General features: G+C 37.5%; 1 protein-coding gene across 1 annotated transcript in view; it reads left to right on the top strand.

Moving 5' to 3' along the window:
* LOC150076454 (H(+)/Cl(-) exchange transporter 7-like) overlaps positions 1 to 13,321 on the top strand; it is a 474,124-nt gene that overhangs the window by 272,734 nt on the left and 188,069 nt on the right. The window contains exons 11-12 of the mRNA XM_090387363.1: positions 1,305 to 1,359; positions 9,949 to 10,009. Of these exons, the coding sequence (XP_090243489.1) occupies positions 1,305 to 1,359; positions 9,949 to 10,009 (116 nt within the window). The remainder of the gene's footprint in view (positions 1 to 1,304; positions 1,360 to 9,948; positions 10,010 to 13,321) is intronic.

The following is a 13,321-nucleotide window of genomic DNA, read 5'->3' on the forward strand; positions in this document are numbered from 1 at the left end:
AAAGCCTATGGCTTATGCTGCACTGGCCCAAAAAAAAAAAAAAAAAAATATATCCAAACAAAACAATGATAAAAACAACAACAAAAAAAAAATAATAAATAAAATAAAATAAAAAAAAGGAAATTAAACCTATCATCCTATGTGCTTCCCTTACCCGAAGGTATTATCCAGATGACCTTTGAATTTCCCCAAACTGTCAGCCTCTACCACCCATGAAGGCAACTTATTCCAGTAATTTATAACTCGCTGGCTAAAATAAAACTTCCTGCAGTCCAATCTAAACATTTCCCCCCATAACTTGAATTTATGTCCTCTAGTTCCAGCATCATTTATAATCTTGAAAATTTCGTCCTCATTCAATTTATTGATGCCTCTCAGAGCCTTAAGCACCTCAATCAAATCTCCTCTAAGGTGTCTAGTTTCCAAACTCTGCAACCCACATATTCGAAGTCTTTCTTCATAAGGACGCCCTTTTGCCGATCTCACCAGGCGAGTTACCCATCTTTGCACCCTTTCAAGAAGCTCGATGTATTTCTTTAGGTGTGGTCTCCATACTTGAACACAGTATTCCAAGTGTGGTTTAACATAAGCCTTATATAATGGGATTATCACATCCTTATCTCTCCTTGCAGAAGTTTGATAGATCATCGATAGGACACCATGGGCCTTCCTTGCAACCTGTTTACAATGCTCAGAGAATTTCATGTCTGACCGTATCATAACACCCAAGTCCCTTTCCTCCAGTACTGGGTTTAGTTGAACTCAACCAAGTGAATAAGTTATTTTGGGATTACTGTTTCCCAGGTGTAATACCTTATAGAATGTCCAAAATACCACAACAATCAGCCTTCCATCTTCCTATAAATATGCAGGTTTCTCTGACTTTATCACAAATCCTAGGCAATAACTCCAACATTGAAAATAATTTACTTATTTAAAACCAATAGGATATTTTAGCCAGATATAAACCATAATTAAGAAACATCAATGTCATTGTAACATAATACGAATAGATAGGTGCAATATGGCCAAAATTGCTTTTGTGCCAAAAAAATTCCAACAACCAACCTAAAAAAAAAACAAACTTATTTTGAATTGTCGGGTTTTAAAAATCACTTTCATTATCCTTTTACCAAAACAAACATGCAGTATTGGAGTGGTAAAAGTCAGAAAAAAGTGGTCAATCTTATGATTTACTCAGGCTTTTACAGTGTAGTAACATGTGTGTGTATATATTTTATTTATATGTTTGTATATATGTATTTTCATATATTGAACTGATGCTGTTTTGTTTTTATTTTTAGAATATAGAGTACAGTTTTATTGAATTGCCTATGTATATGATAATCGGTGTTATAGGTGAGTGTTATTGATATAGTCATATATATAAAACTAATAGATTCAAGAATATAGTCAAATATATAAAACTGTAATAGATTCAAGAATATTTGCAATGCTATTGAGGCAGTGAAAACTGTTTTCAGGAAATAGCTAATCATGGGGGGGGGGGGATATGGAAACTACAATATTATCACAGCTAAAAGCATAGTTTCAGTTTTTGCACTACTTTGAACTGTCTCATTGAAACATAGTAATTTTCAAAATAATAGTGGGGGAAGTACAGTGTCAATGGAGTTGAGGAGGTCTTATAACACTGACTCCCACCTTTAAAACTAAGACTATCAAAACATTTGAAAGTAATGGAAAACAACTCAGTAGCTTTACAGTGATGCTAGAACTTCTCATCATTTTTTCTGAGGACAGTACTGCTAGATTCCTGCAATTTGGGTTGAGTCTCAGGTGCAGTTCCAGTTTTTATAAATAATTCATTGCTAGACAACACCAAAAGACTAGAATTAAGGTTTAGCAGAAATAAAAAAGAGAAACGCTGATGATTTGAAAAATTTAAGACAAATTTTCTTAAAATGGCAATTCTCTTTTTTTTTTGTTTTGTTTTGAAAGTTCAACCAGCACAGTTTGGGTGTGGGTTCAAAGGAAAACAGCTCTTATGTGTTGTAACCTATTTTATGGTATTGTATAAGATGTATGTAGTGAAAGTTTATGCTCCCCAATAAGGAGCAGAAGATAGTGAGAAGGACAGATTTGAGGACCAGTTGGAAAGTGTCATCCTAAGAAATAGCACGGTAATTATTCTTTCTCTCCCTACCTATGCATTTAAATCTCCCATAGAGTTGGAGAGTGTTATTGGAACTTACAATGGACAAAGAAATGAAGAAGGCCAAAGGCTGGTGGATCTGTGCTTATGGTTGGATTAAAAATAAGTAATACTTCGTTAAACAAGAAGATATAAAACAGTAATAGATTATGAAGTAGGAAGGTGATAGATGTAAATGTTATTCTCTTAGCAAGTATGGACAGTGACCACAGACTGTTGGTGGTCAAATTTAAGATAAGAGTAGAACTGGACAAAAGATAAAGATCTGTAAATTGCAGAATCAAGATATAAGAGAGGAGTTTGAAGAGAAGATCAAAGAGTGAGTACCAAGTACAATGACAGAAGATGTAGTAGTAGTAATATAGGCATGTGATGCGAGAAAGCAAGCATATGAGCTTATGTAACATCAGCCAAAAAAAAAATTCCCTCTAAAAGTTTGTCCAGTTCCTCCTTGAATTTATTTAAGCTATCAGCTACCACAACAATAGATGGAAGTTGTTCCAGCAATTAACCACCCGCTGGCTAAAGGAAAATTTCTGCACATCTATTCTACAACTGTCTTTCCTCAATTTGAATTTATGCCTCAGGTTCGTAATCTGAGCAAGAGGAAGAATCCCATCAGAGATCCCCAGGGGCTCACATCTGGTGAGTATGGGCTTGGCACACCTAGGGCCCTGAGCTGGATATCATTCTTCTCTTTCTTGGTGATTTCCTTCTACTTCTCCCTCTCTCTCTCACAGGGTAACTCGGAAATTTTTTTTAGCTAGTGCAGCATAATCCTCAGGCTTCCTTGCACTATATGGCTTGTAGTTTTTTTTTTTTTTTTTTTCCCTTTAGTTGTTGGTGCATCAGCTTCTGTGACCATAATGCACCTCCCAAGGTTTTTGCAGTACTTTGATCCAAGCCCGAGGCGGGATTCGAACCTGCGACCTTTGGGTTGCCAGGCAGGCACTTTACCCACTCGGCTAGCCCGGTCGGCATGGCTAGTAGTAATAATAATAATAGAATTGAGCCTGCTCAATCCATTCGAGGCCTTATACACCTCAGTCAGATCACCTTACAGGTGCCTAGTCTCTAGCTGCTGCAATTTGCAGAACTTAAGCCTCTCTTGGCTTAAGAGGACCCCTTCATTCCCCTCACCAATCTTATTGCCCTTCTCTGTACATGCTTAAGCAAATCTACATCATTTCCTAAAATGAGGCCTCCAGACCTGTACACAGTACTCAGGCATGACCTGACCATTGCCTTATACAAAGGGATAATAATCTCCTTTTCTCTGCTAGCAAAATTCTTGTATATCATTGACAATACCCCATGACCTGCTCTTGCAGCCTGTCTGATTGCTCAGAAAACTTCAAATCTGACTGCACAATTATTCCCAGGTCTTTTTCATTTTCTACCACCTTAAATGTAGTACCACACAGTTGGTACTTTCTGTCAGGTTACTTTTACCCATATGCAGTAATTTACATTTGTCAATGTTAAACTTCAGGTGCCACTTCTCAGCCCATCTGCCCAAATATTCTAGATCCTATTGCAATAGCACACTGCCATTACTGTCATTAACAACCCTGCCAACCTTTGTATCATTTGCAAACTTCAACACAACTTGATATGCCTTCATCAATATCATTGATAAGTAAACAAAACAACAGTGGGCTTAACAACGAACCTTGTGGGACTCCACTAATAACATTAGTCCATGAAGAGCAGTATCCATTGATCACCACTCCCTGTCGTCTCCCACTCAACCACCCTTTTATTCCATTGTAGCAACTTACCCTTAATACCAGTCTGTTCCAATTTGTACAGTAGTCTTCCATTCACAACAGTGCCAAAAGCTTTATTGAAATCCAAGTATATGATATCAGAATTATTTTTTACGTTCAGTTCCTTCTTAATCACATCATAGTATCCAATCAAATTTGTCAGACAAGACTTTCCCTTAACAAACCCATGCTGTGTCTGAATTATTGCTGCAGTCTTGTCTAGATGGTCCTGCAATGCATCTTTAACCAGTGACTCCATTATTTTACCCAGAACAGAAGTTAAACTAACTGGTCTGTAATTACTCATGTCACCCTTCGCGAACTGGATATACATTTGCACATGTTCAGTCAATGAGGACTTTCCATCAGTCCAAGGATGCTCTCATAATTATGGCTAAGGGTTTGCTTAGTTCCTTTGCCACCTCCTTTAATATAACTGGATAGATCTCATCCACTTCAGGTGCCTTTCTTTGTTTAACTTCAACAATTTCTCCTCCATTATGCTCTTATTTATTACAAAATCATTAAGCACCCTGTTACAATTTGATAAACTTATGGCATTTTCCATCATCAGTTAGCATTAGTAGAAGCACATGATGCAAGAAAGCAAACTTATGCAGCATCAGCCAAAAAAAAACCCCTCCATTCATTCCAAATGCCTGTCCAGCTCAGCCTTAAATTTATTTAGGCTATCAAATTTCCTCAATTTGAATCTATGCCTCCTCGGGTTCTTAATCTGAGCAAGAGGAAGAATCCCATGAGCATTCAGCTTGCTCAACCCATTCAAGGCCTTATACACCTCGCAGGTGACTACTCTCCAGGCACTGCAATTTGCACAACTCAATCCTTTCTTGCTAAGAGCACCCCTTTGTTCCCCTCACCAATCTTGTTGCCCTTCTTTGTACTCATTTTAGAAACTCTACATTCTTCATAATGAGCCCTCCAGTTACCTGTACACAGTAATCTAGGTATGGCCTGACCATTGCCTTGTACAATGGGATAATGAACTCCCTGTCCCTGGTAGCAAAATTCCTGAATATCATTGACAAGGCTCCATGACCTGCCCATCTGCACTGCTCAATGAACTTCATATCTGACTGCACAATTACCCCCAGGTCTTTCCACTTCCCAGAGTGTAGTACTACACAGTACATTTCTCTTCAGTTATTGCTGCCCATATGCAGTACTTTGCATTTGTCAATGATAAACTTCAGTTGCCACTTCTCAGCCCATTTGCCCAACTTATCTAGATCCAGTTGGAGTAGCATACTGTCGTTAACAACCCTACCAACCTTTGTATCATCTTCAAACTTGGACATTAATCCTGATATACCTTCATCAATATCATTGATGAATACACAAAACGACAATGGGCCCAGAACTGAACCCTGTGGAACTTCACTAATAACATTTGTCCACAAAGAGCAGTGTCCATTGATTACCACTCTCTGTCATCTCCCATTCAAACATCCCTTTATCCATTGTAGCAAAATTATTTTTGACATTCAGTTGCTTTGTGACCACTTAGTATCCAATCAAATTGGTCAGAGAAGACCTCCCTTTAACAATTACTGCAGTCTTGTCTAGATGATCCTGCAATGCCGCTTTAACCAGTGACTCCATTTTTTCCACAGAACACAAGTTAAACTAACAGGTCTGTAGTTACTTGTGTTGCCCTTTGATACTCCTTTGTGAATTGGGGTCACATTTGCACATCTCCAGTCCATGGGCACCTCCAAAGAAGTGAGTCCAAAGAAGTTCTCATAATTATAGCTAAGTATGAAAAGTCTGAAAAGTCTAGTAGCTTCCACAATTAATTCCTTGAATGCTTCTCACTTAGAATTCGCTGTTGGTAACATCATCAGTTTGTCCCACTGTACAGAATTTAAAACTGTCGTAGTCCACTGTACTAACCTTTACAGAAGCAAAGACCCTTTCCTTTACTCCTGATGGTAATTATATCTTTAAGTAAATCCTATATCAGTACACTATGATCACTGCCACCTAATGGTTCCTTTATCTGTAAATTCTTAATACACGAATGATCACTGCTGATAACCAGATCAAGTGTATTACCCTCTCTGGTTGCCTCTCAAACTTGTTGCTGCAGAAAACAATCATTCAATAAATCCATGTGAACGAGGAATGGGGAAAATTTAAGAAGGTGATGGTACAAACTGCTGTACAGGTGTGTGGGAGAACTGGAGGAATCATAAAAGAAAGAGAGACACACTGGTGGAATGACAGTGTTAAAAGGGCAGTGAAATTGAAGAATGATGCTTTCAAGAAATTTATGAAAACAATTTGGAAGAGGACAGAAAAGCATATAATGAGAAGGAAAAAAGAAGCAAAGAGAATTGTAAAAGAGGAAAAGGACAAAAGTTGGACAGAGTTTACACAAAAATTAGAGGATATTAATGGAAATCAAAAAATGATATATGGGATGTTGAGGAATAAGAAAAGGAACAATGAAGAACCAGGGTTCCTAGTTGATGCAGGTGAAAAATCAGGAAACAGTGGCAGGACTATTTTACAACCCTGTTTAATGCCAATGGAATGGAAGATGTAAGGAAAGAAGAATTTGCGGTGGGAAAAGGGAGCCCAAAAGTTGGTCTTGGTGAAGTAAAAGAAGCAATGAAAAGTCACCTGTAGTTCATGAGTTACTGGTTGAAGTTATTAGGGTTGCTGGCAATATTGGCTTTAAATCTGTTATTTGGTTTTTAGGAGCATTAGCAACTAAGGCCATATTACTCTGGGTATATGTGGTGGTCATTCCCCCTGACCTTTCCACATCCTCCATATTTGGTGGCCATATTGGATTAAAATGGCTGTATGATATTATCAGCCTAGTTTGGAAAGAGAAAGGAATACCAGATGATTGGACAAAGGGAATCATCATATCAATTTTTAAGAGAGGGTCCGGAAGAGAATGTAACGACCATAGGGGAATCACTTTATTATGCCACTGTGCCAAAATGTTTGGGTGAATACTCTAGACAAGATGAAGGGAGAATACGAGAGAATGACTGCTTTCGGCTATAAACAACATAAGTGAATTTTACAGCAACTGCAATATAATTATTGCAGAGAACTAATTGTGGTCAGTAGCAGCAACTTATGAAAATGTACAGATTGTTTCTCAATTCATGCATGCTTTCACATTGTCTTTAGAATTTTTTGCATTCTGCAAGTGATTTAATCCTTGGAAAGAATGTCACATGCAAAATATATAACCGAATATATTGCAACTGACAAATATGGTAGCTGGTTCCTCTATGAGAAGAAAATGTTTCGTTTTGCGGGTGTTACATGTGCAATTAATTTCAAAATATAAGAGTAATGAAGCTCAGTTCTTCCTACTTTTAATAATATTGTTTAAATATAAGATAACTTCTCAATAGGAAATTTCTATAAAAAGGTATGAGAAGTTATCGTATATTTAAACAATGTGCAATTAATATATTTTTTATTGAACCTCTACAGTAATTACTCTTGTATAACTACTGTTGTTTATAAAAGTTTAATTACCTAATTGAGGGAATGTACTGCAGCTTGGTTGTCCAGACTGGAAATTATATGATTAGCTGGTTCCCTTCTGTAATTGTATATTGTGAAATTTGTGTTTTTGCCACAAACTACATTTTATTTTTATATTCCTCTTGTGGGACAATGATCATACTCACATTATATCTGAAACTGCAGTATAACTGTGCACAGATATTTAAGTTGCACTGTATATATAAATTTTTTATTGCCTAAAATAATAGAAAAAAAGCCAGAATGCACCTTGGTTGACACAAGTCAGTGGGGTGTAAAAAAATTCATATCATTAAACACAAAATAAGAATCCAGTTTCCTAATTAATTTCCAGGTGCATTGGACTAAATCTCTAGATGGTGTAGGGGATTTCTCAAATGAACACTGTCCTAGAGATCGCAATTATTGCCCTTACCATCCAGAAGCTCAAGGACTATCGACATTATCTTTTCCTTCCATACAATCCATTTTAAGGCAATTACAAGGCAATGGTTAGGCCACACCTAGAGTACTGTGTACAAGTCTGGGGGCCTCATTTTTAAGAAGGATGTAGAGTTGCTAGAACGACTACAAAGAAGGGCAACAAGATTGGTGAGGGGGAACAAAGGGGTGCTCTTACCAAGAAAGGCTTAAGTTCTGCAAATTGCAGTGCCTGGAGAGTAGGCATCTGTGAGGTGATCTGATTGAGGTGTTTAAGGCCTTGAATGAGTTGAGCAAGATGAAATGCTGATGGGATTCTTCCTCTTGCTCAGATTAAGAACCTGAGGGGGCATAGATTCAAATTGAGGAAAGACAGTTATAGAATAGATGTGCAGAAATTTGCCTTTAGCCAACAGGTAGTTGATTGGTGGAACTTGATAGCCTAAATAAATTTAAGGCTGAGCTGAACAGGCATTTGGAATGAATGGAGGGTGAAATGGGAGGGTGTTTTTTTTTTCCAGCTGATGTGGCATAAGCTTGCTTTCTTGCAACGTATGCCTCTACTAATGCTAATGCCTAGTTCACTCAACAGAATTGGATTAATTGTTAACTCATTGGCAGTTGCCCATAAAGGAGAAAAGTAACTTTTTAACACCAGCCAAAGAATTAAAGAAAATAGGCTAATTGTGTGCTTATCTTCTCAAAGGTAGCTATCTAGTTGATCTTTAAATTTCTGTAAGCCACCAGTCTCAACTACTTGCTGAGTTAACTTGTTCCAGTAATCAATGGCTAAAAGAAAATTTCCTGCAATCCAATCTAAACCACTTTCCACATAATTTGAATTTATGCCCCCCCCCCCCCCCCAGATCTGGAATCCTTTATAACAGAAAACTTCACTTTCATTCATTTTATTATCTCCTCTCGAAGCCTTATATACTTCACGTACGTCTCCTTCCCCCCCCTCGGGTGCTTGTTGCCAAGCTGTGTTACTCATATAATTGAAGTGTTTCCTCATATCGTTGCCCCTTTTGCAGATCTCACTGGTTGCCTATCTGTGGGCCTTTTCCAGAGGCTAAATGTCTTTTTCAGCTGAAGTGTTCATATTTGTACACAGTATTCCAAGTGAAGTCTTATTGCAATTGCCTCATAGTGAGACTGACCTCCTTATCTCCACAGGCTACTATTGTTCAATAAATCATTGATAGAATACCAAGAGCTTTCTTGACCATCTCTGTACTTCTCAGAGAACATCATATCTATCCACATCTCTTTCTTTGTCTACTGTTTTTAATTCAACCTCACCAAGTATATAAGTTATTTTGGCATTGGTATTCCCCAAGTGTAAAACCTTGCTTTTTTCTGCATTAGAACATAGCTACCACCTCTCTGACCATCCTTGATGCCTGTTCATGTCATCCTGAAAATAGTGCTGCTTGGCACTAATCATTAAACACTCTCCCAATTTTGATATCACAGCTTTTATCCCCTCGTCAATGTTGTTTTTGAAAATTAGAAACAACAGTGGTCCAAGAATTGATCCTGAAGGACTCCACTTCTGACATTATACTAATCTGAAGAATATCCTTTAATGATTGCCTTCTGCCCTGCAGCCAACCTGTAATCCATTTTAGAATCTTTCCAGTAATCCCAACATGTTCCAGCTTATACAGTAACCTCTCATGAGGGACTGAGTCTTGCTAAAATTCTCCCTACATCGAACATGAGTAACTGTGCCAAACTAGGTTATTTCAACATAATTTTCTCTCAACAAAACCATATTTTGTGTCCTCCAAGATGTCATTTCAATCAAATTGTCCCTGGATTGTACTCTTAATTTGCCTCCAAGACTTTGATATTATTTATTTTTTTGTGTTCATCATATTTACATTTCCGTACACAAAGATTAATATATAAAATATGATTGTTCTTTATTTGTAAATCTTGCAATTCTTTTTCTCTATATATTAATATATGAAAAATGGATTTTATTTTGATTAATTATATTATTAATTATATTTGCATATAATACACTGTATTTCATGATAGGAGGTCTTCTTGGTGCTCTCTTCAACACTATAAATTGCAAACTGACAATATTCAGAAAAAGGTATGTGTATCATAGCTAATTAGAGTATATTTCAGTTACAGTTAGAAGTCTGTTTGGCTGCTTATGTCCATAGATATGTCCACAGTTAGCTATTGCAAATGAATCTCAAATTGAATTCTGAAACATAATCAAGATATCAATTACCTTACTACATTGTAATAGGTATTGGGATAAATAAATATTTTTTTATGTGGCTTGATCATTTAGTTCACAGTAACCTGATTACATAAAAAAAAGTAGTTTATAAGTGTTCCTATTATTTATTTTTGAATTACTATGAATCTTCCTGAACAAAGAAAATGAAACGTTGCTTTAACTTCCTTGATTTTTTGATGAAATCAAAAAATCAAGGAAGTTAAAGCAACGTTTCATTTTTTCCCACAAATTTCTTCCAACTTTAAAAGATTTATTGCTAATATTATCTTTATGCTGTTCATTTCAAAACTAATTATGCACTGTTCTTTATTCAATAATACACATTGTAATGCTAACCAATGACTAAACCGATGTTATCATAATTTCTGTTCATGCACCAATCAGTACATCGTTTGTCATGCCTACCTGTATATCATTTTCGACTTCTACTAAAGACCAATAACATCCATCGTCTGTTTACTGAGCAAGCAACACTACAAGTGTGGTACGCAAAGTATGGTATACTCTACTTTCACGGCAAAACTTTGCCGAAATTTTCTGTGCTTCTCGTGTGAGCCTGTGTTTATTTACTTACATAGTATTAAATTTTTACATAGGCCATAAACATACTGTATGTACTGTACATGCATCATCATGCTTACAGCATCAGGCTTTAGAAAAAAATTCTTTCAAAATCTTCTGTTTTAAAGAGGTTCCTCTCTTGTTTGCTGCAATATTTCTCAGGCATCTCAACAACAGTAGATCAGTGGGCGTACTCTCATTCTGCTGTTCGATGTATCGCAATGTGGTCTCAATCACATTTAGGCCTTCCGAATGCGACATTTTTGAGACCCAGACACACATCATCTACACCGATAAACTAGTGGTAGGCCTGATGTAGCTGAGTGGTCAGAAGCGGGAGTGCATAGCATGCTTTCCTTGAGTGGACCAGGGTTCAAGCCCGTGACTACTAAATATGATAAATATTTGTATTGACAATTTATTGTAAAGTCTACTGACCTGGTTGTCATTTATTATTATTTTTTTTTTATGGAAACCCAAAACACGAGAGGTATTAGAACCTATAGTACTTAGTACCATGCTTGGGTTGGAAGTTGAGAAGACAAAAGAAGATATTTGTTGACATTGGACTGTGAGTTTGAAGTTGGACAGTAAATGGATGTTGGCTGGTGGCGGCATGTGTTCGGACTGTTTTGAAAGAGAGAGAGAGAGAGAGAGAGAGAGAGCGGGAATTATAGAAGCCAATTCAGAAGAACAGTGCCCATGGAAGTATCTGTAGAAGAGGCATGCAGCAGAAACAGTACGTCTATGAGACAGTGAGTGGAGAGACTCTGTTAGAGATGAATCATTAATTAACCTAACTGCCCTCTTCTGAATGGAATCAAGAAGCCTGAGAGAGGTTTTGGGGGCACCACCCAGATGTCGGAACAATATTCCATAGCAGGCCGGTATTGTGATTTATACAGAGTGAGCAGCTGTTTGGAAGAAAAGTAACGCCGTGAGCGAAAGAGAAAACCAAGTTTTTTAGATGCAGAGGAAGCAATATTTGTAATGTGCTTGTGCCAAGAGAGATTGGGTAATATTGGGATAGAAGTCAGGGTAATCCCCAAAAGAGATCTATCATTTTGCTTAGAAATCTAAGTGTCACTAAAGATAAAACATAAAAGCAGAAGAATCCTTTTTGCGAGATATAAGACAAGACTGAGTTTTAGAAGGGTTGAAATCAACTAACTTGTCTTTTCCCCACTGGAGAATTACCTGAAGATTGGCATTTAAGGAATTGGTAGCAGATTTTCGAGAAGTTGAAGCTGATTGACCAGGAAAAGATTTCTCAAAATGGAAAGTGGAATGCAATGTGCTATCATCGGCAAAACTATGGATAGGAATTCCAGTCAACGGAAGAAAGTCATTAATATACAAGAGGAAAAGAGTAGGGGGAAAGAACCGAACCTTGGCGGACACCGGCATTAGTGGAGAAGTTAGAAGACAGAGAGCCATCTACCATCACCCTCGGTAAGCGTTCAGAGAGAAAACTGGATAACCAATTACTAAAAACAGTTGGCAAACCATAAGATTTAAGCTTGTTTAGAAGACCTTTGTGCCAAACATGATCGAAAGTCTTTGAGATATCAAGAGCAACTACTTGTGTTTCACCGAACCTTTCCATTGAATTAGGCCATAAATGGGTAACATAAGCCAGAATATCACCAGTGAATCGACACTGACAGAATCCATACTGGCTATCGTTGATCAGATGGAAGGTTTCTAGGTGGTTTAAGAGTTGGCGGTTAATTGATTTCTCCATTACTTTAGAAAGAGTAGAAGTAATTGTAATGGGATGATAATTGGATGGGAGGGATTTGTCACCCATTTTAGGAACTGGCTGGATATGAGCAAATTTCCAAGCAGAAGGAAAAACACCTTTGAAATGAGAAAGTGAAAAAAGGCGACAAAGAATAGGAGTAAGTTCAGGAGCACAGGTGTTGAGAACAAGTGGAGAAATACCATTGGGACCTGGAGCTTTCTTAGCATCAAGATTCGTCAAAATCCTTCTGACGGAAGACCACAGGAGGCATTGAATGGAGCGTGTTGGGAATGGTGGGAGGTGTTTTGCCAAGATCATTAATACATGAGTTGGAAGAAAAATGGGATGCTAACAGGTCAGCTTTATCCTTGGCTGAAGTGACAACAGAACCATCTGGTTTGGACAGAGGTGGGAGCAGAGATGGTCAAAAGTTGCAGCCAATAGCTTTGGCAAGAGACCAGAATGCTCAGCCACCATTAGGGCAAGAAGCAAGTTTTCTACTCTTAGCCTGTTCAAACTCTAGTTTGGACTGATTAATAACTGCTTTACAATTGTTGCGAGCTTTGGTGTCGGCAGAAAATGAAACTGAAGAATTAGAAACAAGCCAATTATGATATGCAACATTCTTCTCTTGAACAGCCTTAGCACATTTATTGGAAAACGAAGATTTAGATAAAGGACGAGATTTTAAAGTGGAGTGTGGGATAAACGATTCCATTCCTGCAAGAATAATTTCTCTGACACAGTCTGAGCAAACGTTGACATCAGAAGTTTTGAAGCAGTAAACCGACCAAGGAAAAGAAGGCTCGCAGGTCATCCCATTTTCATTCTTGTAATGCCAAACAACATGA

The sequence above is a fragment of the Mastigoproctus giganteus genome, chromosome 13, assembly GCF_048544385.1.
Source record: "Mastigoproctus giganteus isolate SK-2022 chromosome 13, ASM4854438v1, whole genome shotgun sequence".
NCBI classification, from domain to species: Eukaryota; Metazoa; Arthropoda; class Arachnida; order Uropygi; family Thelyphonidae; genus Mastigoproctus; species Mastigoproctus giganteus.